This window comes from Kryptolebias marmoratus, linkage group LG11 (assembly GCF_001649575.2).
Source record: "Kryptolebias marmoratus isolate JLee-2015 linkage group LG11, ASM164957v2, whole genome shotgun sequence".
In the NCBI taxonomy this organism is placed as follows: Eukaryota; Metazoa; Chordata; class Actinopteri; order Cyprinodontiformes; family Rivulidae; genus Kryptolebias; species Kryptolebias marmoratus.
In genome coordinates, this window is record NC_051440.1 from 6,250,583 (window position 1) to 6,264,057 (window position 13,475).

The 13,475-nt window shown below is 47.1% G+C and overlaps 1 protein-coding gene across 4 annotated transcripts in view; it reads right to left on the bottom strand.

The window, feature by feature from the left end:
- Positions 1 to 5,529: 5,529 nt before the first annotated feature.
- The window catches only part of ptpn9a (protein tyrosine phosphatase non-receptor type 9a), a 24,577-nt gene continuing 16,631 nt past the window's right edge, over positions 5,530 to 13,475 (bottom strand). For all 4 annotated transcript variants that reach the window (XM_037978181.1, XM_037978183.1, XM_037978182.1 and 1 more), the window contains 10 exons: positions 12,711 to 12,835; positions 12,447 to 12,552; positions 10,943 to 11,053; positions 10,299 to 10,615; positions 9,876 to 9,963; positions 9,032 to 9,101; positions 8,764 to 8,842; positions 8,506 to 8,656; positions 7,850 to 8,057; positions 5,530 to 7,758 (listed from right to left, as the gene is read on the bottom strand). In XM_037978181.1, coding sequence (XP_037834109.1) covers positions 7,568 to 7,758; positions 7,850 to 8,057; positions 8,506 to 8,656; positions 8,764 to 8,842; positions 9,032 to 9,101; positions 9,876 to 9,963; positions 10,299 to 10,615; positions 10,943 to 11,053; positions 12,447 to 12,552; positions 12,711 to 12,835 — 1,446 coding nt within the window. In that variant the 3' untranslated portion in view covers positions 5,530 to 7,567. The remainder of the gene's footprint in view (positions 7,759 to 7,849; positions 8,058 to 8,505; positions 8,657 to 8,763; positions 8,843 to 9,031; positions 9,102 to 9,875; positions 9,964 to 10,298; positions 10,616 to 10,942; positions 11,054 to 12,446; positions 12,553 to 12,710; positions 12,836 to 13,475) is intronic.

The window sequence follows — 13,475 nt, forward strand, 5'->3', positions numbered from 1 at the left end:
CCAATCATTTGGTGTGTTTTCTTTCAGTCTGGTGATGACCTGGAGTGAAGTGAGTGGAGTTTCCCCTCTTACAAAAAAGGAAAAACCTTAAATTGTGGACAACCCGTTAGAGAGAGCTACATTTCACACGTTGTTAACAGCTGTCAACATAAATGTGCACAATACTAATTCATTAAATTCAGCAGATACGCTGGATTCATTCAGAACATTCAGACCCTGGCAGTGTTTGTGTGGGTCGTGGTCGAAGCTGTCTCACATGGATTACAAACTCCACCCGCCTGCTGCGCCGTTCTGCCGGTCGGCTTGTTAATGGTGTGGAGCCACAGTTTGCTGCACAAGCAATTTACTTCTTCTCAGCCAATCACCAGTAGACGGCTATTAGTGCAGGAGTGAATGCAGGTGTGAGCCGTCAGTCTGAGTTTATAAGTCAGCTGGGTCACAGGTTGTTTTTTTCTTCCTAATTTGTAGCTGAAAACGCTGTAAGGTACACTCAGGTGGATATCGTCAGCTGTTTGAAAATTAAACACAAGAAGTAAAAGTGACAGCTTCTTTGTCTGTCTGTTAGCAAAGTGTCTCATGAACCACTGAGTGAATTTTGATGAGGTTTTCTGAAGTTAAATCAATAAATGTAAATTTTCAGCTGCAGCCAACCTGATTCTGCACAGTGGCTCGAAAATGTATATTACTCAGCCAATTTTACAAACACTGAGCTGAAGTTGTGTGGTAATAGCTGAGAGTCATTCACAACACGTGCTCTGTGCCCTAACAGTCACTGTGGAGATTACCAAAACAGCCACATTTCTGTCATTTCACAATAAGATGATCTTAGTTTAAAACTGAAGGTGACAGACATATTCCTTCAAGAAATGTAAAGCATTTAATTTATTGAGGAGTTAGGAATATTTGCAGGTAACGGGTTGGTTCTGGGACTATACATGTAAGTGTTATTGTCATGTTTGTATGCGTACAGATCTAATAAAAGTAGCCTTTAAAGACATTTTTGCCAACAATTTTTGTAATTATAAGTGTCTTAGTTTCTAGCTTTAAACCATGAAATAATACTATCAATTACATTTTAAGATTCATAAACAGCTTTTCATCCTTCCCCCCTCAGTGACGGATGTCATGAAATCCCGTCTTTATATTTGGCTACTTCCGGGAGTCTGGTACCACGTGACTCAGCAGAGAGGGGCGGGGGAGGGTTAGCTAGGCCCCGCCCATTAAAGTAATAGAGGGGCGGACTTCAGCCAATCGTTGCTCTGCACCGTGCTGCCAAACCTCCCCCTCCTCCTCCTCCAGAGGAGGAGGAACCTCCAAAATAAACCCTCGCCCACGACAGGCGGAGCTGCGACAGCGGCAGCACGGGATTCCTGCTTCCAGAGCGGGCTGAGGAGCCAGCAGCGCCCGCAGGCTCCACCTCACACACACACGCGCACACACGCTCCTGTCTGTTCCGAGCGGCTTACGTCCTCGTAAAAAAAACTAGAAATAATCAGACTACAGAGCAACTCTCTGTAATTTAAAATGTTTCGTTGCACAAAGCTCCCCGGAACAAAAGAGCCAGCACCACCAGCAGCAGCCTTGGTCTGCTCGGTGAAGACGACAGAAAGAGGTGGGGCCTCGGAACATGTCCCTCTCCCCCCCCCTCTGAGCGACCGGATGCGATCCAGTCGTCCTTACCGAACAATGCCAAAGTCAAACGTAACGGGACCCACGGCTCGGCGGCTGCCCGGGAGCCTCGACACCGTCAGCCCCCCCACCAGGTTAAACACAACAACACCCCCACCTCCCCCCTACGTTCCTCCCCCTTTTTTCCCCCCTCGGTTTGTTTACTCCAGCAGCTAGGGGTTAAAATGTCGAACCTGCCTCTAACAACTCTCCGAGCCGCACACCGGACGGTCCGCCCGGGCAGCCCCGGAGGGAGGGAGGGAGAAGGGGGGGACACGGTTGTTTACTAGCCGACACAGACGCGGACGCGCTGCGGATCCGACCGCCTCTCCGAGCCGCGGACACTAAGAGAACCCCCCCTCTCTCCCTCCCTCCGTCCCTCCCCGCCGCCGGGCGACCGAACTCGCCTTCCGACACCGCTCGCCTCGGCGCCCCGCAGTTTATTTCGGTAAACATTCAGCGCGGTCAGCTGCTACGTACCCAGGAAAGAAAAACACACAGGGACTCCTTTACTCCGGAATTGTGTTTGTAACAGAAGAGTTGAACACGCCCCCCTCCGCCGCTGGCATTGGCGCGCGCCGCCTGCTACGTCACTCTGCTTTGAATAGAGCCCGCCAAAAAGCAGGCCGAACCCCGCCGTCCACAGCAGAGCACCCGGAAGCTGGGCTCAAGAAAGACCAGCCGCGGGGGGGTTGAAAGTTATCCCCAGCAGCATATTTAACCTAAATAAAAGCAATGTCCGTAAATGTTTAAACACATGTATAAAATGTGATAGAGCTCTTTGTCAAAAGGCTTATTAGCGATGTTTGTTTACGTCAACAATATGGTTGGGGTGGCAACAGGGGCGTGGCCACAGGGGTGGCTGGAGGGGGCACTGGCCACCCTTAAAATCTGATTGGCCACCCCCGACAGAGCTGTCAATCACTCTGTTCATAGCACATAGATTAGCTTCAAATGGGAAGTTTCAGATTTCACACTCCCTACCAGTTGGTGGCAATAATGCGCCACAAAGTTGTTTGCCAACCGCCAACAAATGCTTGTAAATATTATAAATATTAAGCTGAAACTCTTGTAATTCTGTTTTAATGCAGTTCTTACACTGAAAGCACTGAAGGCAGAGTGTTTTTGGTGTGTAGAGAGACTGATGTATCCAAATGTTTGTTTGTGTTCTGGATGTCCCAGATATTGAATCGACTGCATAGTTCCTGCATGCAAAACACACCCATGTGTTTATATTTGGGTAATTAAAAAGTTTTATTATTCAGATTCTGGTGTACAGTTCATTGCAATCTACGACTGCAGGGAATTTAGATAAATTAGCAGTTTGACTGTGCCCCCCTTAAAAAAATATATTCTAGACACGCCCCTGGGTGACAAGTCTGTGGCTTTTATTTTGAAGGGTAAAAGCAGGAAAGTTTGGGGACCCACTGCCCTGAGGCGAGCTGAAACGCGACCATTTCAGGTAAACTCAGCAATAGTCACGCCGTCAGGAGGGTGCTCATTATGACCTGCTTCATTATAGAGGGTCAAAATGTCAAAAAGAGGAGTTCTTCAACTCTGAGTTCTCATTATATTCACGTTCTCCATCTCAGAAGCTTCGAAATGTTCTGCGATGTAACACCTAGAAAGAGCTGCTTTTGTTTTTTTTATGAACGGGCTGTCTTGAAAACTCCATGGGGTGACGTCTTTGGGAACTCCAGCCCTATTCTTAAAAAAGCTTCAGAATAACCAAACATTATACGAAGGGATTTCCCGGTACACCAGCCATAAAACGGTCAATTTCAAAAGAACGTTTTAAGATTAGACATAATAGGGTAATTTCTGAAGACACACCTGTTAGAAAACTACGATTTAAAGGTAGATTAAGAAGATTATTTGCTTTTTTTAGTTATTAGGGTTGCTAAATGGTGTCTTTATTGACTCGTATTTACACAAACCTCGATATTTTCCCTTTGCTCATTTCGCAGATTAGTCTTTTTCTTTAGGCAATATACTGAAGTACAAAGACTGAATAAAGTAATATAATTTAAGTAGATGGCACTAAAACAATGAGGTGATTAATTTAGCAGTACAGCTGTTAAAATAACTGTCAAGGTTTGTTTTTTGTCTCAAAAATACCAAAAAATAAACTAAAATGAGGTCTTTTTGGTGTATTTTTACAATCCATATCCTTCCATTTTCCCATCCTGACGGTCACAGCTGTTGTGGACTTTAGTTTTTAAAAAGAAAAAGAAAAAAAAAATGCAAATCTTTATTTTTTATTGGTCGGATTCAAGCCCTATCTTTTAAAAAGGGGTACGCCCAAGCTTCACAGTGACAGACATTATACAAAGGGATTTCCTGGCTCTACAGAGAGAGAGAGGGGGGGGGATGGTCAATTTGGAAGGAAAGGCTCATCTCTGAAGCCATGCCTGTTAGAAAACATCATTTGAAAGGCAGATTTAAGACAATTATTTGCCAATTTAGTTACTGGAATCGCTACATTCTGTCTTTTTTGACTAATTTTTACAGAAATCTCAATTACAGCAAAAAAAAAAATCTATATTTTCACTTATTTTGCGCTGCAGCCTGTGTTCAGTCTGACTTATTTTACTAACACGGGTCCCGTATGATGAAAAGAGACGGAGTTGTAGCCGTTCTGGTCACACTTTGTAGATCGTGAAAGACTCTCAGCTACTTCCACTCTACATCGCAGCTCAGTAGCTGTAGAAAGGATTGAGTCACAGTCGCTTCAAGATGGCCGCCACAGCCGAGTGACCCTACAAAACACAAGGTGTCTGCAAGTCAGTCGGTTTTATAGCTGCTGAGCTGAAGTTCGGTGTGGTAGTAGCTGAGCGCCAGTCACATTACTGTTAGCCAGGCTGTTTGTCTGTTAGCAAAATATCTCCTGTAACGATCGGATTGATTAGGTTTTGGAGTCAGTCGGGTGTAGTTCGTCCCGTCCACTGCAGGCGGGACTCACCTCCTGACGCGGGCGGCGGTCTCCCGGTTACACGACTTTGCGGTCCCATCGACGCGTTGTGCAGAAGGCGTGGGTCAGTTTCCTTCATGCCGAGCCGCTTGTGCATGATGTTTTTGTTTTACCATCGATTTTAGAGGGTTCCTGAGTACCTCACAGTTGTGTTTTTAATCAACAGGTCGGTTTTGTGACTACAAAGAAAATGACAGAAGACGTGGAAATGCTGAAGGACCCAAACGTCCCCAATAAGTCCAGTTTACTCTTCTTAACCAAAGCCTCAGTGTCGCAGGAATTTGATAATCTTTGGGTTTTAGATGTTTCTTTTCAAAAAAAGAAAAAAGAAAAACATACCATATGAGTCAACCAGCCGATTGCAAAACTCAAACTGTTTCCCATAAAACCTCGTGGTGGTACCACCAAGTCAGTTTAGCAACTTAAAAAAAAACAAAACAAAACTTTGTGTGGACAGTTTGTTTTTTTATTACAGTATACCGTAGCTTGATTCAATCGTTACACAAATGATAACATGTTATAACAGGACAAAATAGAAAATCAACGTCGATATGTAATCGTATGAAAACGGTCGCTGAATATAATAGAAAAATAAAAAGTAGCATTTTTATTTCATTTTATTTTTTGTTTCGTTTTTGCGCCTATCGCTGGAAAGGAGAACTAAACCTAAAGTCAGAGTACACGAGGTCGGCAGACAAAAAAAAACTGAACAAAACAAAAAAAAGCTTCACTGCCAGCAAATTCAATATGAATCGTGGAGTAAAGAACGCAACATGATGCAACACGTGACGCGCAGATGCAGCTTTTAATTCTTTTATTTATTTGACATGTACGATAACGATGGCGGGACACTGGGGACAGAGTGAAAGCGCTGGCCGCGACCACGGCCCAACGACCTAAAAAGGAACGACGCGGACAGTTTTTAGGAGTTTTTTTTTTTTTTTCTTACCAACTCCCGAGCGCTGCAGAGCCCGGGCGCGGTTGGCACGGGTTTGTGTTCGTCTAGTCTCGTTCTACCATCGCCCTCTGTGAAATCCTCTCTGTGCGGCTTTTTATTATTCTTTATAATAATAATAAAAATTATTATTCGGACGTGGACCCACTGATTCTATTCGTCCTTCCATCCAAAACATCCAAACCACTGATCTCAAGACACAGTTGGAATATATTTGTTGTATTCAAAGTGCTCAGATGTGATTTATGCATTTATATATATATAGAAAAAGAAAACAATGTATTGCACTACTCCTACGGTTATAACTGGATCCACACGTCAGCGGCGCGTTGGTCCAACCAGCAGACAGCTAAGGCAGCCAGGGTGAGAGGGCAGCTCCCGTGGTTTTACAGCTCTCATTTAAAGGGGGAAATAAAAACCAACGAAGGCGATATCTCACTGGGGCGCAACCACTGGAAACAAGCCGGCAACTCCGATTATTTATTTGTTGTTGTTGTTGTTTCGGTCCCATTGAATTGTGAGCGTCCTGCAAAGCCGTGCGGCCCCATTTGGCGTTCTTAAAAATCAGTTGTTTTTTTTAAAATGTAAACAGTTGTGTTATCGTCGTTGTGCTCAGGCTCCCCGACCTCGATGGTTTCACTTGCCAGAATGCACTTTAGAAATGAAGACGGGCGGATTTGGACCAGTTTTTCCTCCCCCAATATATATAGATTTGTTTTTTATTTCCCATCAGTGTGCTTTGTAGACCTGAACGTTCAGGTGCCAACATACAGCTCTGGTGCTCTTCCAGACGCCCGGGACGACTATTTTGAGAGAGAAAGAGACATTGGCGCAACACGATCTCGAGCCTCTCTTAGTCGTGTAACGAAACTTAGGAAACCCCGCCTCCGCCAACATCTGGAGTCATTTCCGAGACTCCCTCGCGAATCTCGTCCGCCAACTAGTCACTAACAGTCCCAGCCCGGTGAGATATTACCCTAATCCTAAAAAAAAAAAAAAAAAGGTAGTATCTCACCGGGCAACTATTCGGGGACTCAAAATCGCGAGAAAAGAAGCAAGTTTGCTGTAGCCGTCTTCTTGAACTCCGAGTGTTTCTGAGCGAGCGAAGTGGGAAGTGTCTCGCACCCGACCGTGGCTCGGTTCATGCCGCCCTCACGCGTACGGACGAACCCAACACGCAAGGTGTCCGTGCGAGCGGTGGCCAACAGCCGCAGCCCGCGGCTGAGATGGCGCCTTCGTCGAATGGGCGACCGTTTAAGGAGCGTTTCGGTGAAGGTTCGTAGACGAAGATCCTGTGCTTTAACCCCCTCGTTCCTACGGTGGCCTCTCCTCGTGTTCGCCAGGACTCTACTGAGACGATGCGGAACCAGCATCCGTGTGGCTTTTTATAATCCCCCCCACTGCCACCGTGACCTACAAACGGACTGTGCTTTTCATTTACTGGGTGAAAACTTGGCCAATAATATCGCTGTGGCATAACACTGGGAAATCCGGTCGAACTGAAAGAGAACCCTTTTACCTCGAAGCTTTAATAGATAAATTGTCTAAGGAACCACGACGCAGCTCGTCTGATTTGTTTGTATAGAATTAAGACGACACGGCGTTTAATTGGCCCCGATTACTCTCCAGCAGCCGTCCTGTGATGGCGATGTTCGCGTTTACGGAGATATTACCGGCAAACCAACTCATTTCAGGACGAACTGCTCCTTTATGGTCCATTTGTTGATAAATTATTAAATTAAAGGTTAATATTACCTTCAGTTGGATCTCTTCGCTGCGTATTTTCGGCAAAAAACACACCGCTGGCAGCTACGCTATTGTCACGATCAAGCTGTTTTGTTTTTTTTTAACAGTTTTTCAGGTATTGAATAGACATGTTTGAAAGCTCGTCAGGTGAGGTTGTCACTTTTTTTTTTTTTTTGCACTAACTGGTTACACCACCAGCCGGGCTGACCGCGGGGGACTGCTGGGGCTCACTGATTGGACGGGAGCAGGCCCTGTCTCTGGGCGTGCTCCAGAATGGCGTTGTAGCAGAAGTAGTACTGGTCCGGGGTTTGGATGCTGAAGGCCCTCTGCGTCCTCATGCGCCGCACCGTCTGGGACACGTTGAGCGAGCCCACGTCCTGCAGTTGGGACAGGCAGATGTCCAGGGCGCAGAAGGTCCCTGTCGAGCAGCAGCAGCAGCGGCTTGTTAGCAGGGCGGCGGCGGCAGCGACGGGACGCGGCCCGTTGCCGGACAGCGCGAGCTTGCTTACCCGTTCTCCCGATCCCGGCGCTGCAGTGGACCACCATCGGCGGTCCCAGCGGGTGGCCCGTCCACTGAGAGCCCAGAGCCCTCACCATCTTCCTCTGCTGTTTCTTCACGGCTCCCAGGAAGTCGATCAGCGTCACCGCTGAGGTGGGGACCCCGTAGTCGGGCCAGCTGAGGTACTGGAAATGACTCATGTGTCTCTGTTCACAGGTCTGAACACAGGAAAAAAACCAAAAAAACAGATTAATGTGCTGCATCTGGAAAACAACAAGAAAAAAACATGATACTTGTGAAGAACATCATTCCATTCGAGGAAGGTTTTTATCTGCAGTCATGTACAAAAAAAAATAAATTCTCTAAGGTTGTTGGGGTGAAAGAGTGCATTAGTAGACGTTACTGTGGCGACAGATCCAGGTAAGAAGTGAACTAAAGTTATCTCTCTAAGCCGCTAATCTTGAGTTCGGGGTGCTGTGCGTATAAACAAATAACTTATTAATCTGAATTTACTTTTTCTAGATTTCACATGCACCAGGTTATTTGTACACAGTTGTGGACAGAACTCCTCGCAGGTATAATTAATTAGTTTCTGTGTCTGCTGATGATTTATTGGATCCGTTTGTTAGAGATAAACCGGACAGGAACGCCTGCGGGACGCCGCACCTCAGTGTTGTGCAGCTCCAGAGTGGTGTGGTTGTAGTGGGTGTGGTGGTCCACCCTCTGGTTCACCACAGCGATGTATCCGTAGACTTCCTGGCCGCCTTCGTCCAGGGGCCAGTACTGTCCGCATTTCCTCCGACTGCCCTCGTCCGTCCTGCAGCACGGTGAAAAATCAAGTCTGGCTTTAAAAAAAAAAAAAAAAGAAGGAGAAGCTGGCACGTTCCGTGTTCTTTTCAAATCCGTTCGCCAGGAGCGGTTTACCTGGTTGTCATGACGACGACGACGACGTTCTGCTCCCACACCATCCTCCAGAAGTCGCCGTAAGTCCTCTCCAGCGGCCCTGCGGAAGAGAAGGCCCCGGTGGTCAGGAGACGGCTAACTGAAGTCACATTCGGCGAGAACAGCGGAAGCCTCGGAGAGCAGATCTCCGCCCCGCTGACAATGAGGTGCAGTAATCGCTCCAAAATAAAAAATAAAAAAGAGGAGTTAAACGTTTCAGTTTTAGGTTTTTTTAGGGAGGCTCGAGTACCTTGAGTACCAATGTATGCGCTCCTCTGTTTGTAGCCGTCCATGAAGCTCGCGTTGATGTAGTCTGACCTCTGGAAGAACGACAACAAAAAAAAAGGTAGATGTGTCACAGACGCTGTAATGTCATTTTTTAATTTAACATCTTTTTCTTTCAGCTGTTCCCTTTTCAGGGGTCACCACAGCGAGTCATCCTCCTCCATCTAACTCCATCTTCTGCGTCCTCTGTCCTCACTCCATCTACCTCCATGTCCTCTCTAACTGCGTCCATATATCTCCTCTGTCTTCAACATCCTTCCACCAATATACCCACTGTCCCTCCTCTGCACATGTCCAAACCATCTCAGTCTGTCCTCTCTAACTTTATCTCCCAGTCGTTCAACCTGTGCTGTACCTCTGATGACCTCATTCCTAATCCTATCCATCCTCGTCCCTCCCAAGGAGAACCTCAACATCTTCAGCTCTGCCACTTCCTGTTCCGTCTCCTGTCTTTTTGTCTCCAAACCATACAACACGGCTGCTCTCACCACTGTCTGTAAACCTTTCCTTTGAAACTTTTCTCCATCCAGCCTGGACTCTTCTTCACCTCTTTACCACACTCCCCATTTTCCCGGACAGTCGACTCTAAGTACTTAAAGTCCTGCACCTTTGTGACCTCTGCTCCTTGTAGCCTCACTGTTCCACCTGCCTCCCTCTCATTCACACACAGGTACTCAGTCTTGCTCCGGCTGACTTTCATCCCTCGTCTGTCAGTGCATACCTCCCCCTCTCCAGGTTCTCTTCCACCTGTTTCTCGTTCTCACAATGTCATTTTTATATTTCACATGAACGTCTCGAACAGTCCGTACCTCGTTTCTTCTGGGTTTCAACCGGACTCTGGTCTGATCGAGGCACAGCACGTCCCCGTAGCGGTTCTTCTCCTGATTGTAGGACGCCCTGTTGGCAGAACAACACCAGAGCTTACTCACCGAACCTGCTGCTGGTCGCTCACACCAGCAGAGACTCAGCAGGATGCAAGCTGAACTTTCCGCTACACGTTGTAAAATGTATCTTTTTATGTGTATGTAAACTTCTGGTTTCAACTGGTTCTGTATTGGCGGTGGCAATAGCGACCTTACGTATGCCTAGATGCAGCCACGCACCAAGATGGAAGCCAGTACTTCCAGGTGGACAACAATGGTTTTGGTCGATAAGCCTCTCGTTTCCACGAACTAAGATGACGGGGTGTATAAAAGTGGCAGCTCTGGCGGGGCGGTCAAAGAGAAACTCACTGTGCGCAGTGGAAGGTTCCCGCCGGGGGTTCGGCGCGCAGCTCCTCGTACTCCTGGTGGACGCCCGAGCGCTGCAGGCGGCCGAGGTGAGCCAGCAGCTCCTGGGGGCGCATGGACTCGGGCCCCGGCACGTGGATGGACGAGTCCTCCAGGGGGATGCCCACCAGCTCATCCACGGGGTCCACCCTGCCGTTCTGCTCCGCCAGCAGCCGCTGGTTCCAGCTGTAGGCGTCAAGGGCCAGCAGGCCCCCGAGGTGTTGGGGGAGACAGTCCCGGGGCAGGTGCTGGCGCAGGTCGGCCATCTTTACCATCTGAACCTGGAGTCGGAAGGAGAGGAGACTTACAAACCGAGCGGAGGAAGAGCTTTCCGAAGAAGCTGAAAGCGAGGTGGGACAGCTGGAAGAAGCAGAACCGTAGCTCAAAACGAAAAGCAGAAGAAGACAAAAAAACAGAGCGCAAAGAACGACGGAGTCCCGATGTTCTCCTACAGGGGGCCACGGCACCCATCTCCTGAATGAGCCGAAACGCTTTAGATACATGAAGCCAAAGTAGTTGGAGTGCAACAATAAAATAAAAATGAAAAAAAAAAAAAAACAGGCAAACAAACGTGTTTTATGAGTTAAAACCAACGCTGAAACATTTACCCTCTCTCGGAGTTTCTCCTTGAGGAGCAGGCTGAGCAGATTGTAGGGCACTCGGAACCAGACAGGAGCGCCGACGATCAGCACCTTCTTCAGCCTGGCCGGGAACGCCCCCTGGTGGGTGAGCGGAGCACACCAAAGTAAAACGGTGCACTTCATGGGAAAACGACTAAGAAAACACGAGCCCGGATCTCTGGAGAACATTTCTGGGGATTTGACTTTCCCACAAAAGCACAACTTACTGTAACTGATGTACTGATGGAGGATAAAAGTACCAGAGATAAAAAAAAAACAGACTTTAGAGTACTACACAGTGCTAACAGATCCCACCGCACCTTTACTTTAAATGACACGGTGGTGGCAACATGCTAACAATACTACTTTCATTCTCTTAGTTTCCTTAAAATGTGAACAAGTCATACTGGATGGTTTGAGTCTGCGGAGATGGTATGAACCATAAACATCTTACCTGCTGCAGATAGCTTTTTTAACGGCCTCAGTTTAGAGAAACGGAGTTCAGTTCTGACAAAAACGACAAGCTAACAGCTAGTTACAGCAATGCAACATTAACTTTCCTCGGCTAATCCAGGCTGCCTGAAAATGCTACAGCTAGCTGCTAACATAGCTGTGTAAATAATGTAAATAACCACGTCCTGTCGTGGTGATTTAAAGGCGTATAGATGAGCGTTCACGTAAAGTTTTAAAATGTTTAGGGTTGAAATTTAAAGTTTCTACGATTCGAGTTTTAAGATTTCAATCCACGCAAACCAGCAGTCAGACGTCAGCTGGTTCAGGAAGAAACTCTTCCTCCAAACTGAGGCTGGGCAAAGAGCCATCTACAGCAGGTAAGATATTAATGAGCCACAGCCTCTCCACAGAACCTCACCGCAAAAAGTTTCATTCTTATTGTCCAGAAGTTGTCCATTATAAAGAAACGATTGTGTGTACATGTACCACACGGTGTGTACATGTACCACACAGCGTATTTGTCTGTGTGTACATTTACCACCCGGTGTGTACATTTACCACCCTGTGTGTACATTTACCAAACTGTGTGTACATTTACCACCCTGTGTGTACATTTACCAAACTGTGTGTAAATTTATCACACTATGTGTACGTCTGTGTGTACATTTACCACACTATGTGTACATTTACCACACTGTGTGTACATTTACCACACTGTGTGCACGTCTGTGTGTACATTTACCACACTGTGTGTACATTTACCACACTGTGTGTACATGTACCCCCCTGTGTGTACATTTACCCCCTGGTGTGTACATGTACCCCCCGGTGTGTACATGTACCCCCCGGTGTGTACATGTACCCCCCTGTGTGTACATGTACCCCCCTGTGTGTACATTTACCACCCTGTGTGTACATGTACCCCCCTGTGTGTACATGTACCCCCCTGTGTGTACATTTACCACCCTGTGTGTACATGTACCCCCCTGTGTGTACATGTACCACCCTGTGTGTACATGTACCCCCCTGCCAGTCAGACCTTCAGTAAGTTGAGGATCTTCTTGCTCAGGTCCAGCTCAAAGTTGGTGTAGCTGGAGCCTGCCATGTCGTAGATGAACACCAGGCCGTTCCTCTGGGTCTCAAAGCTGAGGAAGGAAACAAACATTTCTGTTTACATCAACATCTAAACAACGACTGGATCCAGAAACACTTAGACTCCGTTAGGGTTCTTGTTTAGAGCCAACTGTTCCCGCCTCCTGCCTGACCGCACACGGGGTCATCCCAGTGGCGTTCGTGTGTTCACCTCTCCACTGCTCGGTCCAGGAGGTAGAAGAGGGCCTGGAGCACCACGTGGTTGCCCGTCTTGTTGGGGTGGTGGAGTTTGGCTGTGTACAGAGCGATGGAGGCTCCTGACGGGTCCCGCACACTCTGAAAAAAACAAAAAACAAAACATGACATCAACAGGTCACATCAGCGTCCAGTCCTCCTCGTATCGCCCGCCGCCAGAGGGAGTTTGTGTGTCTGTTAGCAAAATAACTCAGGAGCCGCGGGATAAATCTTAATGAAACTTTCAGGAAACAACTATTGGATTCATCTCGATGGCTGATTAACTTTAGGAGCCAATCCGATTCAAGATGGCCGCCACAGCCAGCTGACTTTAGGAAACACAAAAATGGCTGTAACTAAGTCAACGTTACAGGCACTGAGCTCAAATCTGGCGTGGAAGTAGCTGAGAGTCGTTCACAACACGTGCTTAAACCTGAGGGCGTGTATTAGTACTGGATTATAATATTTTTACTCTCTGAAATCATAAAAGACAAAACAAAAATGCTTTTATAGTTAATAGTTTTCAGCAAGAACAATACAGTTTGTGCCTTTTTGTTCAGGTTTTTAAAAAAAGCCCGTTTGCCACCTAATGTACAAAATTAAGGGCCGCCTGGAGGAAAACTCGGGGCACTTTTAAAAGCATCCAAAGCAAGCCGTGACCACAGGGGGGCGCTTCAGCTCACACGCTGCTGCCTGGCAAGCTGCCAGCCCGAACGAAAAAAACAAAAAAAAAAGGGGGGGG